At 37.5% G+C, this 15,389-nt stretch overlaps 1 protein-coding gene across 6 annotated transcripts in view; it reads left to right on the top strand.

Moving 5' to 3' along the window:
* Nucleotides 1-15,389, top strand: part of COL14A1 (collagen type XIV alpha 1 chain) — a 117,587-nt gene that overhangs the window by 59,070 nt on the left and 43,128 nt on the right. For all 6 annotated transcript variants that reach the window (XM_034061399.1, XM_034061328.1, XM_034061371.1 and 3 more), the window contains exons 20-29: nucleotides 783-912; nucleotides 1,938-2,060; nucleotides 3,442-3,591; nucleotides 4,245-4,361; nucleotides 6,211-6,357; nucleotides 8,486-8,560; nucleotides 9,839-9,978; nucleotides 11,019-11,142; nucleotides 12,669-12,812; nucleotides 14,763-14,927. In XM_034061399.1, the coding sequence (XP_033917290.1) occupies nucleotides 783-912; nucleotides 1,938-2,060; nucleotides 3,442-3,591; nucleotides 4,245-4,361; nucleotides 6,211-6,357; nucleotides 8,486-8,560; nucleotides 9,839-9,978; nucleotides 11,019-11,142; nucleotides 12,669-12,812; nucleotides 14,763-14,927 (1,315 nt within the window). The remainder of the gene's footprint in view (nucleotides 1-782; nucleotides 913-1,937; nucleotides 2,061-3,441; nucleotides 3,592-4,244; nucleotides 4,362-6,210; nucleotides 6,358-8,485; nucleotides 8,561-9,838; nucleotides 9,979-11,018; nucleotides 11,143-12,668; nucleotides 12,813-14,762; nucleotides 14,928-15,389) is intronic.

Below are 15,389 nucleotides of genomic sequence, written 5' to 3'. Positions count from 1 at the left end.
ACAGTCATCTATTGAAGAGTTTCAGAAACAGCTGCTTATAGGGAAACCATGTACTGTATTAAATGAAGCAGCACTTAATCCAGTGGTTGAAACATTTGCTCTAGCACACCTAAAACTGCTTGGAGGGATTTCTAAAGCTTCTCTACTTCTACTAAGTTGCCTGGTTGGATTCTGCTGCAGATCTTCCACATTTCACGGCAGTTTGGGATCCTTCCCTAATAGCTTCCTTTCCTGAATAGCTATCTTAATTCCCTTGTCCCCAGACTCGATGAGGATGGGACAAACATGTTTTATATCTGCTTGCTTAGTTCATGCCCCATCTCCTGAATTCGTTTTCCTTCCTCCCAGGGAAGGAGAATTTTCTGTCCCCAGAGGACATAACTATCAACCTTTATTAATGGGCATAGCTTTGGACAATCATATTCATGTCAAGAATAAATACAGTAAGAGGTTTTATTTTGTCTGTATAATAAAACTGTTCAAGTACTAACAATCCATATAGTGGTTTGTGGACCTGTAGTGGCTCATAGGTTCAATATAAAACTGTGTTATCCCATAAGCACATTCTCCTTTTTCTATTTATTGCTAAGCTACAGGTAGTAGATGTGTTAAAAGGGTGGATAATTTAATTATATTATTTTACCATAGAACATCAGGAATATTTAAAAAAGCAAGCTATGCAGCAATATTAGTGAAAGGTGGCGTCAGAGATCATGTAAGATATGGAAAGATTTTAGCTCTAGTTATTAAGCTTGATTGTTTCTGGTTTTCTGGCTATCCAGGTAATGGTGCCTGGGAGACAAAACACTCTTCTGCTTCAGCCTCTGCTGTCTGATACAGAATATAAAGTTACCATCACTCCCATCTATTCTGATGGGGAAGGCGTCAGTGTCTCAGCTCCTGGCAAAACCTGTGAGTGCAGATTTTCTTCTTGTCTTTGGCCAGGATATGCATGTAAAAGGCTTACTCTTTTGGCTTTAGTAATATGTTTTAGTATAATTATGGGCTTACATTGCATAACTTCTATGACTCGAGCTCTACATTCATCTCAGTTCTTTCATTTATAAACAATGGGTTGCTTCTAATTGACAAATTGTATTCTATACCCAAATACCCGGAGTTTGCAGAAACTTACTGATTCGTGAAGCTGGTAAGTCCTTGATAGATAGCCTAAAAGGACAAGCCAACTAATGCAAAAAATAAAGTAAACAATGCCTATTGGGATTGTATCAAACCAGCCATTGTACTGTTACATTTTCTTTTGTGTGGGATCGTTACTTCTTAAAGGCCATTAGAAATGCTTCCAAACTCTACAAAAGGGATTGCATCATCTCTAGAGTTCTGACCAAGTACCAAAAGATTACTCAGCTGTAGTTTAAGTTTCTTCTCCACTGTATGTTGGTAAAAAAACATCTCATTGTGTACTGCTAGTCACCATAGTATAATTTTATTGAATTATTCTCTTAATTTACATAATTTCTGCCTAAATTGAAGCGCTATTTGTGCAGACACTTTAATCATTTGTAAAGCATTCCTTTCATTCCATTTGAAAGCGTTAAGTGTTCACAAGAGCATGATTTATACATTAAAAACTTTGGTGTGCTTGGATTGAAAAAGCTGTATAAATGAAAGAAAATTATTTTTGAATTATTTTTCTTTAAAAAATGTTGGGACAAAGTTGGGAATTAATTTTAAAATTCATTGTTGAATAAAGTTCATAATTAATCCTTGATGTAACTTGGTGTACTCAAACACATAAGTGTTAATCCACTGACATAATGCCAAGGCTGAACTTGCTTAAAAGCTTTTCTCCTGCCAATTTTACCTGTAAATCTGAGAGTACTGGGTACTGCACTACTTTCATGTGCACATCTTGAGTTTTATGCATGTGCTCATTTGAGATAGTATTGTAAAAGCTCAATTTGGTTTCCTTTTAGTACCCCTGTCTGCTCCTAGAAATCTACGTATCTCAGATGAATGGTACAACAGATTACGTATCAGTTGGGATGCCCCACCATCACCAACAATGGGTTACAGAATTGTCTACAAACCTATCAACAGTGAGTTTTTAAACTGATTTTTTGTTGTTTTTTTTTTTTTATTGTACCACATCTTGACATCGACTTTTGCTGAATTTTGCACTTATATCTAGGAGTTGCAGTTACAGCACCTGAAAAGTGCTATTTGCTTGGATGTGCCTGGTTTTAAATAGGAAAGTTTTATAGTCACAGAATGATGCAGGTTGGAAGGGGTTGCTGGAGATCATCTAGTCCAACACCATGATCAAAATACGTCCTACTTGGAACAGGTTTCACTGAATTTTGTCCAGTTGAATTTGTAATATCTCAAAGGAAGGAAATTTTAAAGCCACTCTAAGCATGTGTTCCAATTTTGACTACCCTCACTGTGGAGTTGTCTTTCCTAATATCAAATCAAAATTTCCCATGTTGCAAATTTTGTCTGTTTTGTCTTACCATCTTCTTGTTTGCCTCAGAAGATATTGTATTCTCTGTCCCCTCCCATGGGGTAGGAGTAGGCAGCACTGAGATTCCCATTTAGACTCTTCATCTTAAGGCTGATCAAAACCAGCTCTTTCAGTCTGTGCTCTTATGTCATTTTACCATGACTCTTTCTGTTTATTTCAGAGGCTGCATTTGCTCTTTTCCTGTTCTTCTATTCTTCTTCCTTCCTCTCACAATACAAAGTTTTAGTTTCCTGTTCTACACCTCCTAAACACTTTATGTTTTATTCATTGCCCATTTTGTCTGTGCTGCATCTTTGCCCACCTGCACATTGCAGCTAGACAAGGCTCCTTCAAAACTCCTTAGAAAAATATGGTCTTCTATTGAGACAGAAACACAAATGTGTGAGCATTAAGAGTCTAAAACACCATCCAAAGACAATACTGTTGCCTGTTTTCTGAAATGCATCTACAACAACTAAGAGAGGCAACAAAGGAGCTGTTTGCAGTTCTGATTTGGGAAAGTTTTATTCTTTTCTATTTTCATTATCATTTTTGCACAGTGTTAAATGATGCTGTTGTATAAGAACCCCTTAGGGCCTGTATTGCTGGCTGGCATCTGCTGTCCCCCCCCACTGGTCTTGGCACACGATCAAACTGAGGAGATCTTTGGCTGCCTATTTAGAGCAGTAGTAAGTCACTGAAGCAGAACAAAAGGGTCTTCACAGATGCCAGAATCTAACCCTGCCTTAATGAATCCCACTGCTGAATTTCCTAAATGTATTGTGGCTTCTATCCATGCAAGGACTGAGCAGAATGTTTTTGTTCTTCCGTATGGTTGAAAAAATTCCACAAAAAGAACAAGGCAGAAACATAGCAGTAACTTAGGAGCACTTGTAATTTTGGATGTCTTAAGATGTCACTACCTGCTAACACAATGGATGAGCAAATGTTTTTCTAATTTATTCCATTTTTTGCAGTTCCAGGTCCTGCGCTGGAGACCTTTGTAGGGGATGATATTAATACCATTCTCATTCTAAATCTCTTCAGTGGAACGGAGTACAATGTTAAAGTATTTGCTTCATACTCAACAGGCTTCAGTGATGCCCTAACAGGCGTAGCCAAAACCTGTAAGAATGATTTCATGCTGTTCAGATCTGTAGAGGCTGTTTTTCACTATAACTGTGGCTTTGTGCCCTGAATAAATTTTCACATGAAGACTTTCTCAGTTATGTGAAAATTGTTTTTATGAAATGAAAGTCTCTGTTTTTATCAGATTGTATTAGGCTTTAAAAGAATCTGCTAGACATTAGCAAGACAGGAGTCATAAAACAGATGTTGTTATTTATCAGCCAAACATACTTGCCTAGTAGTAGATATAAATGTCCTTAATAGAAAATCTTTTTAGTCTTTTTTTTCCTACTGCCTAAGATCTATATAATGATTTCAGCTTCATGTATCTAAAGCTTAATTTTAAATTAGATTTTAACAGAAATATCACTATTAAAATGATACTTTTATACTTACTTGTAGCAACTGTTTTGCAGTGTTCATTATTTAATCTTAAGCAAAGTTTCGAATTTCTGGTCTAAAGATTCTCCTGGGTTTTTTTTTTCCCCACCCTTCTTGTTTTGCATTTTCTCGACACAATTTTTTTAAGCAGCTTTGAAATGATCCATTAAAATGAATTAGCTCAGGTGTTTCACTGTAACTCTTTTATGGTTTTTTTTCGTGTGTGTCTTACTAGAGGAGTAATTCTAATGTTTTGGTATTTAATTTTCAGTGGACCTGGGTGTGACAGATCTGGATTCCTATCAAGTCCGCATGACTAGCCTCTGTGCTCAGTGGCAACTTCACAGACATGCTACAGCATACAGGGTAGTTATAGAATCACTTGTGGGTAAGTCACTGAATAATTCAATATGCAACCACAGCCTAACCCAGAGAAATTAACTGCATAAGTTAAGAAATTGTATGCAGTTGGACCTGTAGGCTGTCTTCTTAAATACTGGAGAAGATGGACAGGAGAATTGCGTACACACTGAAAGTTTCTGGTGTAGAAGTAGCGCTCTTGTTCTTTTATATCAAACAGATGTTGTTAACTTGCCCTTTTTATAGGAGGGAGTTTTATCCATCAGTAGATGGCAGGTGAATACCTGAGTTTTTCACTGGGTGAGAGACAGACAATGGATAAAGGATGTAAAAAGGATTGTAAATAAACCCTCAGTGATTTCTCTGTAGGATTCAGATGGACATGAGACATAGGAAAAGATAGGTAGAAGGACAGGGAAAGTTTGATTGACTCCAGAGCATGCTCACAGAATCAGAAGAGCATCCAGTTTTGTCCTCATTCTGTTGATTGTTAATTATAGCTTGTAACATTATTCATTGGACAAGCATGACATATTTTTGTGTGACAACACGTTGTATCTTGATGCTTTTAGCACTTGCTGTATAAGAGGTGAATTACAGCCTCTTCTGTCTCACTGATTCTCAGGTGTAGCCAGAAGATGTTAAGGAGAAGTTAGTATTTGTGCAGAATAACTTTCTTATCCCCAGTAGACATCACTGATTTTTTTTGAATAGTGATGAATTAAAAGCTTAGATAACTTGAAAGAAGTGCATTTAGTAACATTTAATGGGATCTATCTAATGTATCATGAGAAATAATACAAATTTGATTGCAAAAAAAAACAATGGCCTTTCTGTGGAATGGCAAATGGCTGGTGATAACTTTCATTTGAAGGCCTAGAATACAGACAAGCTGTTCAAAAAGCAGAGATCTTGGCTGGCAGAAGACAGTACAGATTTCCTTCTCATCTGGGAGCTAGCCAACATTCTGCTTTTCATATAGAAATGCCAAAACTGAGCCAAAAGAGCCTAAATATGAGCAGAATATGCTAAAGTGTGAATAATTGCTTCTTATTAGCATTTATCATAACAAATTTTAATTATCAGAGTGGGTGTTTGTCTTCTACAGGAAGTGACCAATTATTTTTATACTACTGTAACACTTCGTGCTAATCATCAGGTGTTCTTTCCCCCCATCCCACTGGATGACATTTTTTATATATATTCTGTAAAAAGTGAGATCAGTTGCTTGCATTTCACTTCTTTGCTACAGATAATGAATTGTGCTGAAGGTTTTCTTAGAATTACTAAAATATGGCTTATGCCATTTCCAGTATCCAGGCTTTTTCCATTGTCAATATGTTTTTGAATTCAGAGTTTAGAAGAACTAATTTTGGAACCCTGTAAATAATATTCCATAACTGACTTGTTAAGTGATTACTAATGGAAGCTGGAATACAGTACCTAATTCAGTCTCTCTTGCAATTACTAAGCACATTACAGACTCTGAGAACCAGAGACATAGACAAAGGATGCCGTAGGATTACACAATGCAACAATTCCTCATTAGACTCCGATAATTTAGGACCACATCCAAAGCCCATTGATGACAATGTTAGTGATTTTTATTAACCTCAGTGCAAGGGGTGAAATTCATCTTTTTTTCTGCAGATGTCTGATACATTCCTCAGTTCCTACTTACTATGAAGGATGAAATGTTACAGAGACCTCTGCATAGAGGTGATTTCCCAGAAATAAGGCAGCATGTCGTTTATCAACTTATGTCAACCATTTGCCCTTCATCTGCTGTCATGTCCCCGTTATTCCACATTTAATTAAATTACATTATTCAATAAAACAGTAAAGACATGTTTTAATGCTTTGTTTTATAATTCCAGATGGGAAAAAGCAAGAAATAAGTCTTGGTGGAGGGACCCCTAGACATTGCTTCTTTGAGCTGATGCCTGGAACTAAATATAAAATCAGTGTTCATGCACAGCTTCAGGAGATAGAGGGCCCTGCCGTAAGCATCATGGAGACAACATGTGAGTAGAACAGATCAGAGTTCAGCAACAGTGGTAATGCTTGATTGCTTCTAGGGTTTTGCCCTTTGCTCGCAGATGTGCTATGTGGTTTCCTATAATTGAGTTTCTGATTTTTCAACTATACTGTGACTCCTCCACAGAGGCACAGGATTTTTACACCACTGCTGTGTGTTACTTGTGAAGTCACATTCATCAGCTGTATTGGACTTCTTAATGAGAATGAAACAGGAAGGATAGGTTAGCTTTCTTCAATAAAAATCACACTGGGGGACACTGAAAATCTGTGACTTTAGGAAAAAAAACGAATCCAGAAAACGAAGCAGAAAGTTTTGTATCCTGCAGCTCTTGTTATTTTGTAAAATCTCACCAATGTCTGAGTAATTTACAGTTAGATGGGACCTTGACACCCAATCTTCTTATGCATTTTAAAGCAAACAAACAAAACAGCATTTTATTATTATTCTCAGTAACATAACACAGGCAAAAAGCCCCTAACAGCTGTTTTTGCAAGCAAGATTCCGCTCTCATAATTTCAAACACTGCAAAACAAAATACAGAATGAACAAAGTGAATATTTTACATTATCTTGCTTTCTTCAAGCTCTTCAAGTGAGCCCTTCCATGGTTTCACATACAAAAAACTTGCATGAGTCTCCACTTCCCAGTTGTCCATGGCTCATTCTCAGAACAGTGAGGAACAAGCCAAGCTTCTCCTGGTTTTTAGAAGAATGTGTTTGCTTCGCTCTGAAGTCCAGGGAGTTAGGAGACATGAGGATGAACACATCTTGACCTGTATGTCCATTTGAGAAAGATGGTTTGTGATGCAAATTATTTTATCACCTCATAAGAAAACACTCTTCAGGTGACCTGTACCCCTCTGGTGCTTAGAGAGCAGCCTTTCAAGTCACTTTATGCAGCTGTGACCTTTTCTAAGTGGGTTTGATCTTGGTCTGTCTGTGGCCATGGTGGTCCTCAGCCTTAGTTTCTTGTAGGTCTTTCAGAGCACTGGCCCTTTCTCTTGTTGGAGCCAATGGGAAAACCCGCATCAGTTGCAGTGGGAACTAACTCACATGGACATGAGGCTTGTAATGAATCGTGTTTCCAGTAATCTTTCCCAAAGACAGATGCCTTTTTTCAACTTGCCATGTCTATCTATTGCTATAAAAGTAAATTCTTCTATGCTATAGCAAGTAACCAGTAGAGGTTACTTGAAAGAATGATGCTCTGTCACCCCTGGCTTCATACTCTAACTGCTTTGAAAACAACTGGAAAAAATGTGTTTGAATGTAAGTAGAAGCTTTTCCTCAGATACAGTTGTGGAAGTCAACACGCATGTTATCTCTAGGAATTCAGGCAAGACTGTGTTGAAAGGCACTAAACAGAGCTCTTGCAGTCAGCAAAGTTGTCAATCAGTGATCATGTATTCATCTAGGTTTCTGCAAGGTGGTCATTCCAAAGCTGATTTTCTGAAGAAGGATGAAACAGTTTTCAGAAACTCTATATAGTGACTTCAGTACAAGTTGCTGCAGGCAACAGTCCTGTAGAGCTGTGAGTGAAACTGCATTTCTAGCTGGAAACATATCAAGGTCTTCCACTGAATTCAGAAAAATCTTTGTCAGAGCAGGCTCTGATCTGCTCAGAGCACAGGCACTAGCTTGGTTTTGCACTGTGTCTTTACATTGTGGATTGCAGGACTAGTATCTTCTTTGCTGGGTAGGTAAGGAGCTGCTTTTTGTGACTAATGACTGGTTGTAGCCAGAAAGTAAAAGGACTCTTGTCCTTTAACAAAATAAGTTACAGATGCTATGTCAATAATAATGCTGCCACGTGGTCTAGTACATTGGGGAAATCCTCAAAAGCAGCAGTTCCACTAGTACTGAAGTTGTACCATGGTGTCATTCACACTGAAATGTAGCCATCAATTGCTCTGTAACAGTACTATCCTTTTTCAGGTGGTTAGTAGACGAGAACATTACATGCACATGATTTCCTACATTTCTCTCCAACTGCATACATAGTGGATTAGAGATAATGAATTTTAAATGTGGAGTAGAAAATGCTGTATTTAATATAGATACAATACACTGGGATTTTAAGCATTTGTAATATTCCTTTCTTTTATTCTTCAGTACCACTTCCAACTCAACCGCCAACAACACCTTCAACACCACCTCCACCACCTACAATCCCTCCTGCGAAAGAGGGTGAGTGCTGCATGTGTGGGTTTGTAATAATTTTAAGGTGTTGATGCAACATTTCTCTGCTTCTGACACTGTTTTGGACCTGTGTGGATCAGCTTTCAAAATGTATTTGCTACAGTGACACTGCTAAGTCAGGCTGCTTAAATTTTATGAGCCCAAAATCTGACATCATTATTGTGTTGAAATTTGCAGAAAGGTTAAATATGGGTGAGATTTTCTTTTTCCAAAACTCCAAACCCATGCATATTCTGCAATGGAAGCAGACATCCTAGGGTAGATAAAGTTCGTTTATAAAAATATGTCTGCTTTGGATAATGGGAGAAGTTTTGGCCATGTTCAGTCCCTTCCTTCTGTTTATCATTTGAGTATGTAGTGTTTTGTACAGAGTCTCATAAATATTCCCATGTGAGGAGCATTATTATTGGAGACTGAGGGTCAAATCCATCAGCTTGAAGTCAGTGGACCAAACTGACTTATGGCAATTTAGAATTTGACCCATAAATGCAGGAAAAAAGACCTTTTTAGAACCAGAGCAGGAGATATATGTTTTTGGGTTTCTTTTTAATCCAAGGAGCATGCAACAGAAAATGAGAAATACTGGTACCTCTCTTCCTGTCCCATTCTCTGGATTTAGATGAGCATTTTTATTTAGGATTAAATACGTTGAAAGCACAACTTTGCTTTGAGACTCTGTTCCTGACCCCAAGCAACAGACCTGGATTCTGTAGAACATTCAAGGTTCCTAGTTCCCGTGAAAGACTGAGCAACTTGTATGAGGTGTACATCTCTGCAGGCCATTTTGAGTAAGAGCTTGCTGGAATAAGATGAGATGGGGGAAACCTGTGTTGTTACTAGATAGAGCAGTTACAATGGGGAGCATTATGCACTACAGAGCTTAAGGTAACTTTTTGAACAGATTAGTTTCTCACTGGAAACTTCCACAGTTGATGTTCTATCATGTAGCTTACTGTGGCATGCTAGGAGTCTGGGATTGTAGAAGTTCATGTGTGACTTTACTTAACAGCATAAATAAAAAGAACTGCTGTGGCCTTGAAGTGTATTCTGTGATAGGATCTGTCAGTGCAGAACGTTCACCCCTTGCAGAGCTCAGCTGGTTCTACACCTGTACTGAGGTCAACGCCAGCAGGTCTGTTTGCTAAAGCATTATGAACATTAAACAAGGACTTTTCATGACAGTTGCATTTTCTTAAGCAATTTATGAGATTTCCTGAGGAGCTGAGGAATTGCTCTCATTCCAAAATACTTGTTTTTCTTCCTCAGTGTGCAAAGCAGCCAAAGCTGACCTAGCGTTCCTGGTGGATGGGTCGTGGAGTATTGGAGATGACAATTTCAATAAAATCATTAGCTTTCTCTATAGCACTGTTGGAGCTTTGGATAAGATTGGTCCTGATGGAACACAGGTAATCAACCTATAGGGAGATGGAGTGTGTGTGGACTTGACAGGGTGTTTTAGACTAGCACCAGAAGTGAAATGAATACAAAAGTCATTGACATCATTTCACTGTTCTTTTGAAAATATAAGCTACTTTTTGTTTCAATATAACCTTTTATAAACACCATACAGTGAAATTCATTATATTAATTTTGCTAGCATGAAGACTATCATTTCAGTCTCACTGTGATGTTTATTTCCAAATAAGCTAAAAATGGCATTGATAAGGAAAATTAAAGGTTTATTTAAATTCACATGCTCTACAAAATTTACGGTGCTTTAAGTAAAATATAGTACTACAATGATAGTTCTATTTATATATTCGTTTGGAGAGATGCCTTTTCACTGTTTTTTGCTATACAGCTGTTTCGCCACAGTACTGTCTGGGTGCTTTAGAAACTTACGCAAATGTTTAAGCTTAAGCACACGAATAACTGCTTTTAAAGCAGGGACAGCACTCACAGGGTATCAAGTTCAATATATGTTTTGTGAGTTGTAGGAGTGTAAAGTACTGAAATACAAGGTCTGGTCTCATGTGACATCATATTTAGGAGAGGCAATATGTCAGAATATATTCTTGCAGCTTTCTATAGCTCACTTCAGTATTGATCCCTAACTTAAGTTACTTATGTGCAGGTATTAATGCATGGAGAATGAAGAAAGTCCCTGAAGTTCTGTGTATGAGTAACTGTAAACTGTGTATGAGCAGCTGTAACTAGGATTTTGCTTTTGGGCTTGGTTTGCGAGTGCTTTTGCCAAAGTGGGTATTAGTTTTTTCATCCTGTTTGCTGCAAGAGGAAACCAGAAAGTGTTACATGGTTGCCAAGGCTGCAGAGAGTAAAAATAAACTTTGTTTAGTGAAAGCTTCTTAAAGGGAGAAAAAAAAACCCTGGCTTCAGTTTAAGGATGAAGCAAAGTTAGAAGAGAATCCTTGTTTTAACTGTGCCAATTTGCTTTTTGCTTATACACTGGGTGAAACTTTAATAATGAGCACATCTTTGTGCACAGGTGGCAATAATTCAGTTCAGTGATGATCCCAGGACAGAATTTAGGTTGAATGCATACAAAACTAAAGAGACTCTTCTTGAAGCTATTCAGCAAATAGCCTACAAAGGAGGAAATACAAAAACAGGTAAGAAAAGTCATGATTGTGATGAAATTTTCTCCCCGCTACTTTCTGTGCAGTATTTCTTTAACATTTGCTAGGTAGTTTAATGTATCAGTGCAAAACCAATGAGAACATAGTATCTCCATAGCAGAGGTGGTTGGTTGGGCTTCAAAGAAATCTTTGTAATCTGCAGTTTACACCCTTCACTGGTGTACTGCTGGGTACTCACCCTCTGACCAACAGGACTGTCAAGGGTCAGGGAAGAAGGGAGAGAGACAGCTAGGCAGAAGGGGATGACTTTGTGTGTTGTGGAAGGTAGAATGGGGATTAATACAAAATTGGCAAGTGGAAGAGTGGGATGGAGCTTGCAGAGCATGTAGAAAAATGGCCAGAGTGGAGAGTCTGGTTATAAGCCAGGAGAGTTAAGCCTCAGTGGTATGCTCAAGACTGCGCTGGGGAAAGATGTCTGTTAACTGAGTGTAGCTGCATTGTAATTAATCCCTTAAGTTAGCTCTGCGATGTGAAGAAGTCGAAGATGAGTGCTGAAAGGGTTAAAATTTGATTTAGTTGGAAACTGCTTACTCGTGAAAATGCTCCAATGGCACCCTCAGTTATACCTGGACTGTACACTACAATTCAGAAAGGGAAGTTTTTGTACCTTTAACCTGCACAGAATACCCTTTCCCACTGTCATAGTTTAACCCAAGTGGGCAACTATGTACCATGCAGCTGCTCACTCACTCCCCTCACCTTGGTGGGATGGGGAAGAGAACTGGAGAAAGCTAAAACTTGTGGGCTGAGATAAGAATAGTTTGATAATTGAAATAAAGTAAAAATATCATAATAATAGTACTAATAGTAATAATAATTAGTAATAAAAAGGCAGATAATGGCAGATAATGAGAGAGAAGAACAAATCCCAAGAAAAGCAAGTGATGCACAATACATTTGCTCACCACCCACTGACTGATACACATCCTGTCCCCAAACAGTGATTGGTCCCTTTGTGTAACATCTCCCAGTTTATATACTGGGGATGATGCTGTGGTGTGGAATTCCCTTTGGCTAGTTCAGGTCAGTTGTCATGGCTCTGCTCCCTCACAGCTTCCTATACTCCTCCTCACTGGCAGATCATGAGAGACTGAGAAGTCCTTGACCAGAGTAAGTGCTACTTAGCAACAACTGAAACATCAGTGTCCAATGAACATAGTTCTCACACTAAATCCAACACACAGCACTGTATCAGCTAATAGGAAGAAAATTAACTCTATCCCAACCAAAACCAGGGCACTCACACATATCATGTCCTTGATCTTCACTTTCTGGATTGAGAAACAGAGGCCTGAAACAATTAGATTTTCAAAGGTTAGGGTCAAAATTAAACTTGTCTAAGTCTCTATTTTAGTAATTACAAAATGCACCAATTCACAGACTACTTAGGGCCCAACAGATTTCTCTCTTTATTGATGCCTACCACATGATATGAGAAACCAATAGAAATTGGGTTTATGTCACAGTGAAAGTATGCTGTCAATTTTTTTCTGTTTCAGGCAAAGCCATTAAACATGCAAGAGAAGTCTTATTTACCGGAGAGGCAGGCATGAGAAGGGGCATTCCAAAGGTTTTGGTCGTCATTACTGATGGGCGATCACAGGATGATGTGAACAAAGTCTCCAGGGAAATGCAACTAGATGGTAAAATGTGTAGTTTTAAGACCTATTCACATTTTCATTTTTCTCTTTATTTATAACTATATAAGCATGGGCATTAGATAAGGGTAACTTCTGTTCCGTGAAGATTTCCAGTTTAAAAAAACCCAGAGAAATTCAGAATCAGTATGGTTAGATTCTGGATTTGTGTGTGATTAAAGGACTTAGTTTTCATTTTGGTGGCAGTGCTAAAATCATGTAGTAGTCAATGGAACTGTTTCCATGATGAATAATTTAGGGGACATGATCCTGAGAGTCTGGACTGATGTCTATGAAGTGTAGCCTTGTCAGCAAACTGGACAGTTTTATTCTCTATACAAGAGATCCTTTGCAAATCCTTTCATATGTTCTTTTACTGGTTCTGATCTGCTCTCATGTTGCACTAATTACCTTTAGGAATTTCTTTTTAAAGCACCAGTTTTAGAGCTTTAAGCAGCCACGCAGTGTTGTGAGTCTAAGCATAAAACTGGGTTAGTTTTAGAAATGTCTCATACTGAGGCTTGTATAAAAATCCAAAGGCCACAGTGTGCAACTTGGAACAAAAGTAAGGATGGAAGAGAAAAGATATCATCCTTTTAATGTGAGGAGGTTTAACAATTAATTATATTTGTGCTCTTTTATTTGCCTTTAGACTTTGGCAGCTAGGGAGTTACTAGTGTATATTAGTGGTTCCTGAAACCCAGTTCAATCATTGATCATGGCTGCCTGCTTGTGTTACCACTAGGTGCTGCGTGCAGTGCCTTTAAAGTAAAATCACATCACAAAATAGTAGGACATGCATAACTTCTTTTAAGTAGCAATCAAGAAAACCCTGTGGTTGTGAATAAATTGGAGACTAAGTCTGACTACAGAAAAACATTCAACAGTCAGGTAAGTCTTGCAGTTGCCTATTTAACTATTAGACTGGCAATGAGCTTGAAAGGAGAAAGCATACGGTGGGGGTTCAGTTGCTGACTGGGATGTGCCATCTTAAACAAATTACTTCCTCTCTCATTTCCTTTTGTGCATGCTGTATGTTTAGGCTGCTGATAGGTTGGAGCAGGTACTGACTCACATCTGTTATTGAGAATGGCATGAAGAGGTGTCGATCTTGGATGAAACATGATGATATTTTTATAAACATGCAAGTCAAAGTGTTGTTAAGCTAGAAGCTCTGCAGAAGGTGATGAATGCCCCTGAGCTTTATTCAGACTTGAAGACAGTGTTGCTTGACAGAAGTAAATTTGGGAGTGAGCCATGCAAGAACACAATATCATTAACAATATACATCCTCATGTAGACAGGTTTTTTCTTTATCTGTTCTGGAAAGAAAGTGTTGAAAAACTTCTAGCTAGTTTGCTGCTCCTCAAACATATAGGATACAATTTCTTTTTCACTGAAATCTTTGAAGTCAGGGTCAAATTTCAAAATATATTAATGTAGAATATATAGAACATATTCAACCAGTGCAGTTAAGTCACTGATGAAATGAGAATGCATTGATTTCGTTGTTCACTCATGAGGCAGCAGTGGCTTGAAAACTCTGATTAATATCTGCCAGAGTACAAAATCCGTAAAAAACCTATATGAAATTAATTTCTGTGCTTTGTATTTATGATATCTTGATGCATGGATATTTTTGTGTGTAATACAGTATAACATTAAATTAGAAAAACATTTGAACATACACTAAAACTTTACTGAGTAGTCATATGTCTTCAAGGAAACATTTAAGCTTTAACTTATTAACTCATTAAGTATAAATAGCCAAAAGAAATATCTCACAGAGAATGTATTACATTTATTTTAAATTAAAGAGATGCAGGAATTTGTAATAATAAATTTCCACCTTTGTATTTAATTAGGAAAGGAGCCAGTGAAAATACAGTTGTGTTCATGTTGTACTTCCACTCTATAAATGAATGACTCACAAGAGTGTTCTTTTTTGTTTCACAGGTTTCACCTTTTTTGCTATTGGAATAGCCGATGCTGACTATTCAGAGTTAGTTAATATTGGCAGCAAGCCCAGTGAAAGACATGTCTTCTTTGTGGATGACTTTGATGCCTTTACCAAGATTGAAGATGAGCTGGTCACTTTTGTTTGCGAAACTGCATCAGCAAGTTAGCCATTTTGACTTATACTTGCTTCTAAAATAAGTGTTAATTATTAGGTTGTTTGTAGCTATTAATTTTCTATTAAAAGGTATTTTTGATCCTTCTAACATAATTTACTGCAGATGATGTAACTCTACTGTTATTTCCATAAAAGTTTAAGGAAATGAAGCCTTTTGGACTTCAAAACAATTAATGGTTGTTTGCTACAAATCAGGAATACAGTTATTGGTTGTAAAAAAAAATATTTTAGATATGAGACTTTGTTAATGGTTCAGAATTTAGCAATAAATAGTTAATTATATTTTATTTTCTAGACTACTTCAATCGTCTGTAAGAATACAGTTGGCTACATTCATTATTACTCAAATCACACTGTTAATTTATTAATGTAGAGCTAATAAAGTTTCTATTAACAGAGAAAGTAGAAGAGTTGTAGCCTAAGGAAAAGCATAAGCCATACCTAAACTC

Source organism: Melopsittacus undulatus, chromosome 1, assembly GCF_012275295.1.
Source record: "Melopsittacus undulatus isolate bMelUnd1 chromosome 1, bMelUnd1.mat.Z, whole genome shotgun sequence".
In the NCBI taxonomy this organism is placed as follows: Eukaryota; Metazoa; Chordata; class Aves; order Psittaciformes; family Psittaculidae; genus Melopsittacus; species Melopsittacus undulatus.
Note: the sequence above shows the minus strand (reverse complement) of the source record. Positions and strands in the feature narration are given on the sequence as shown.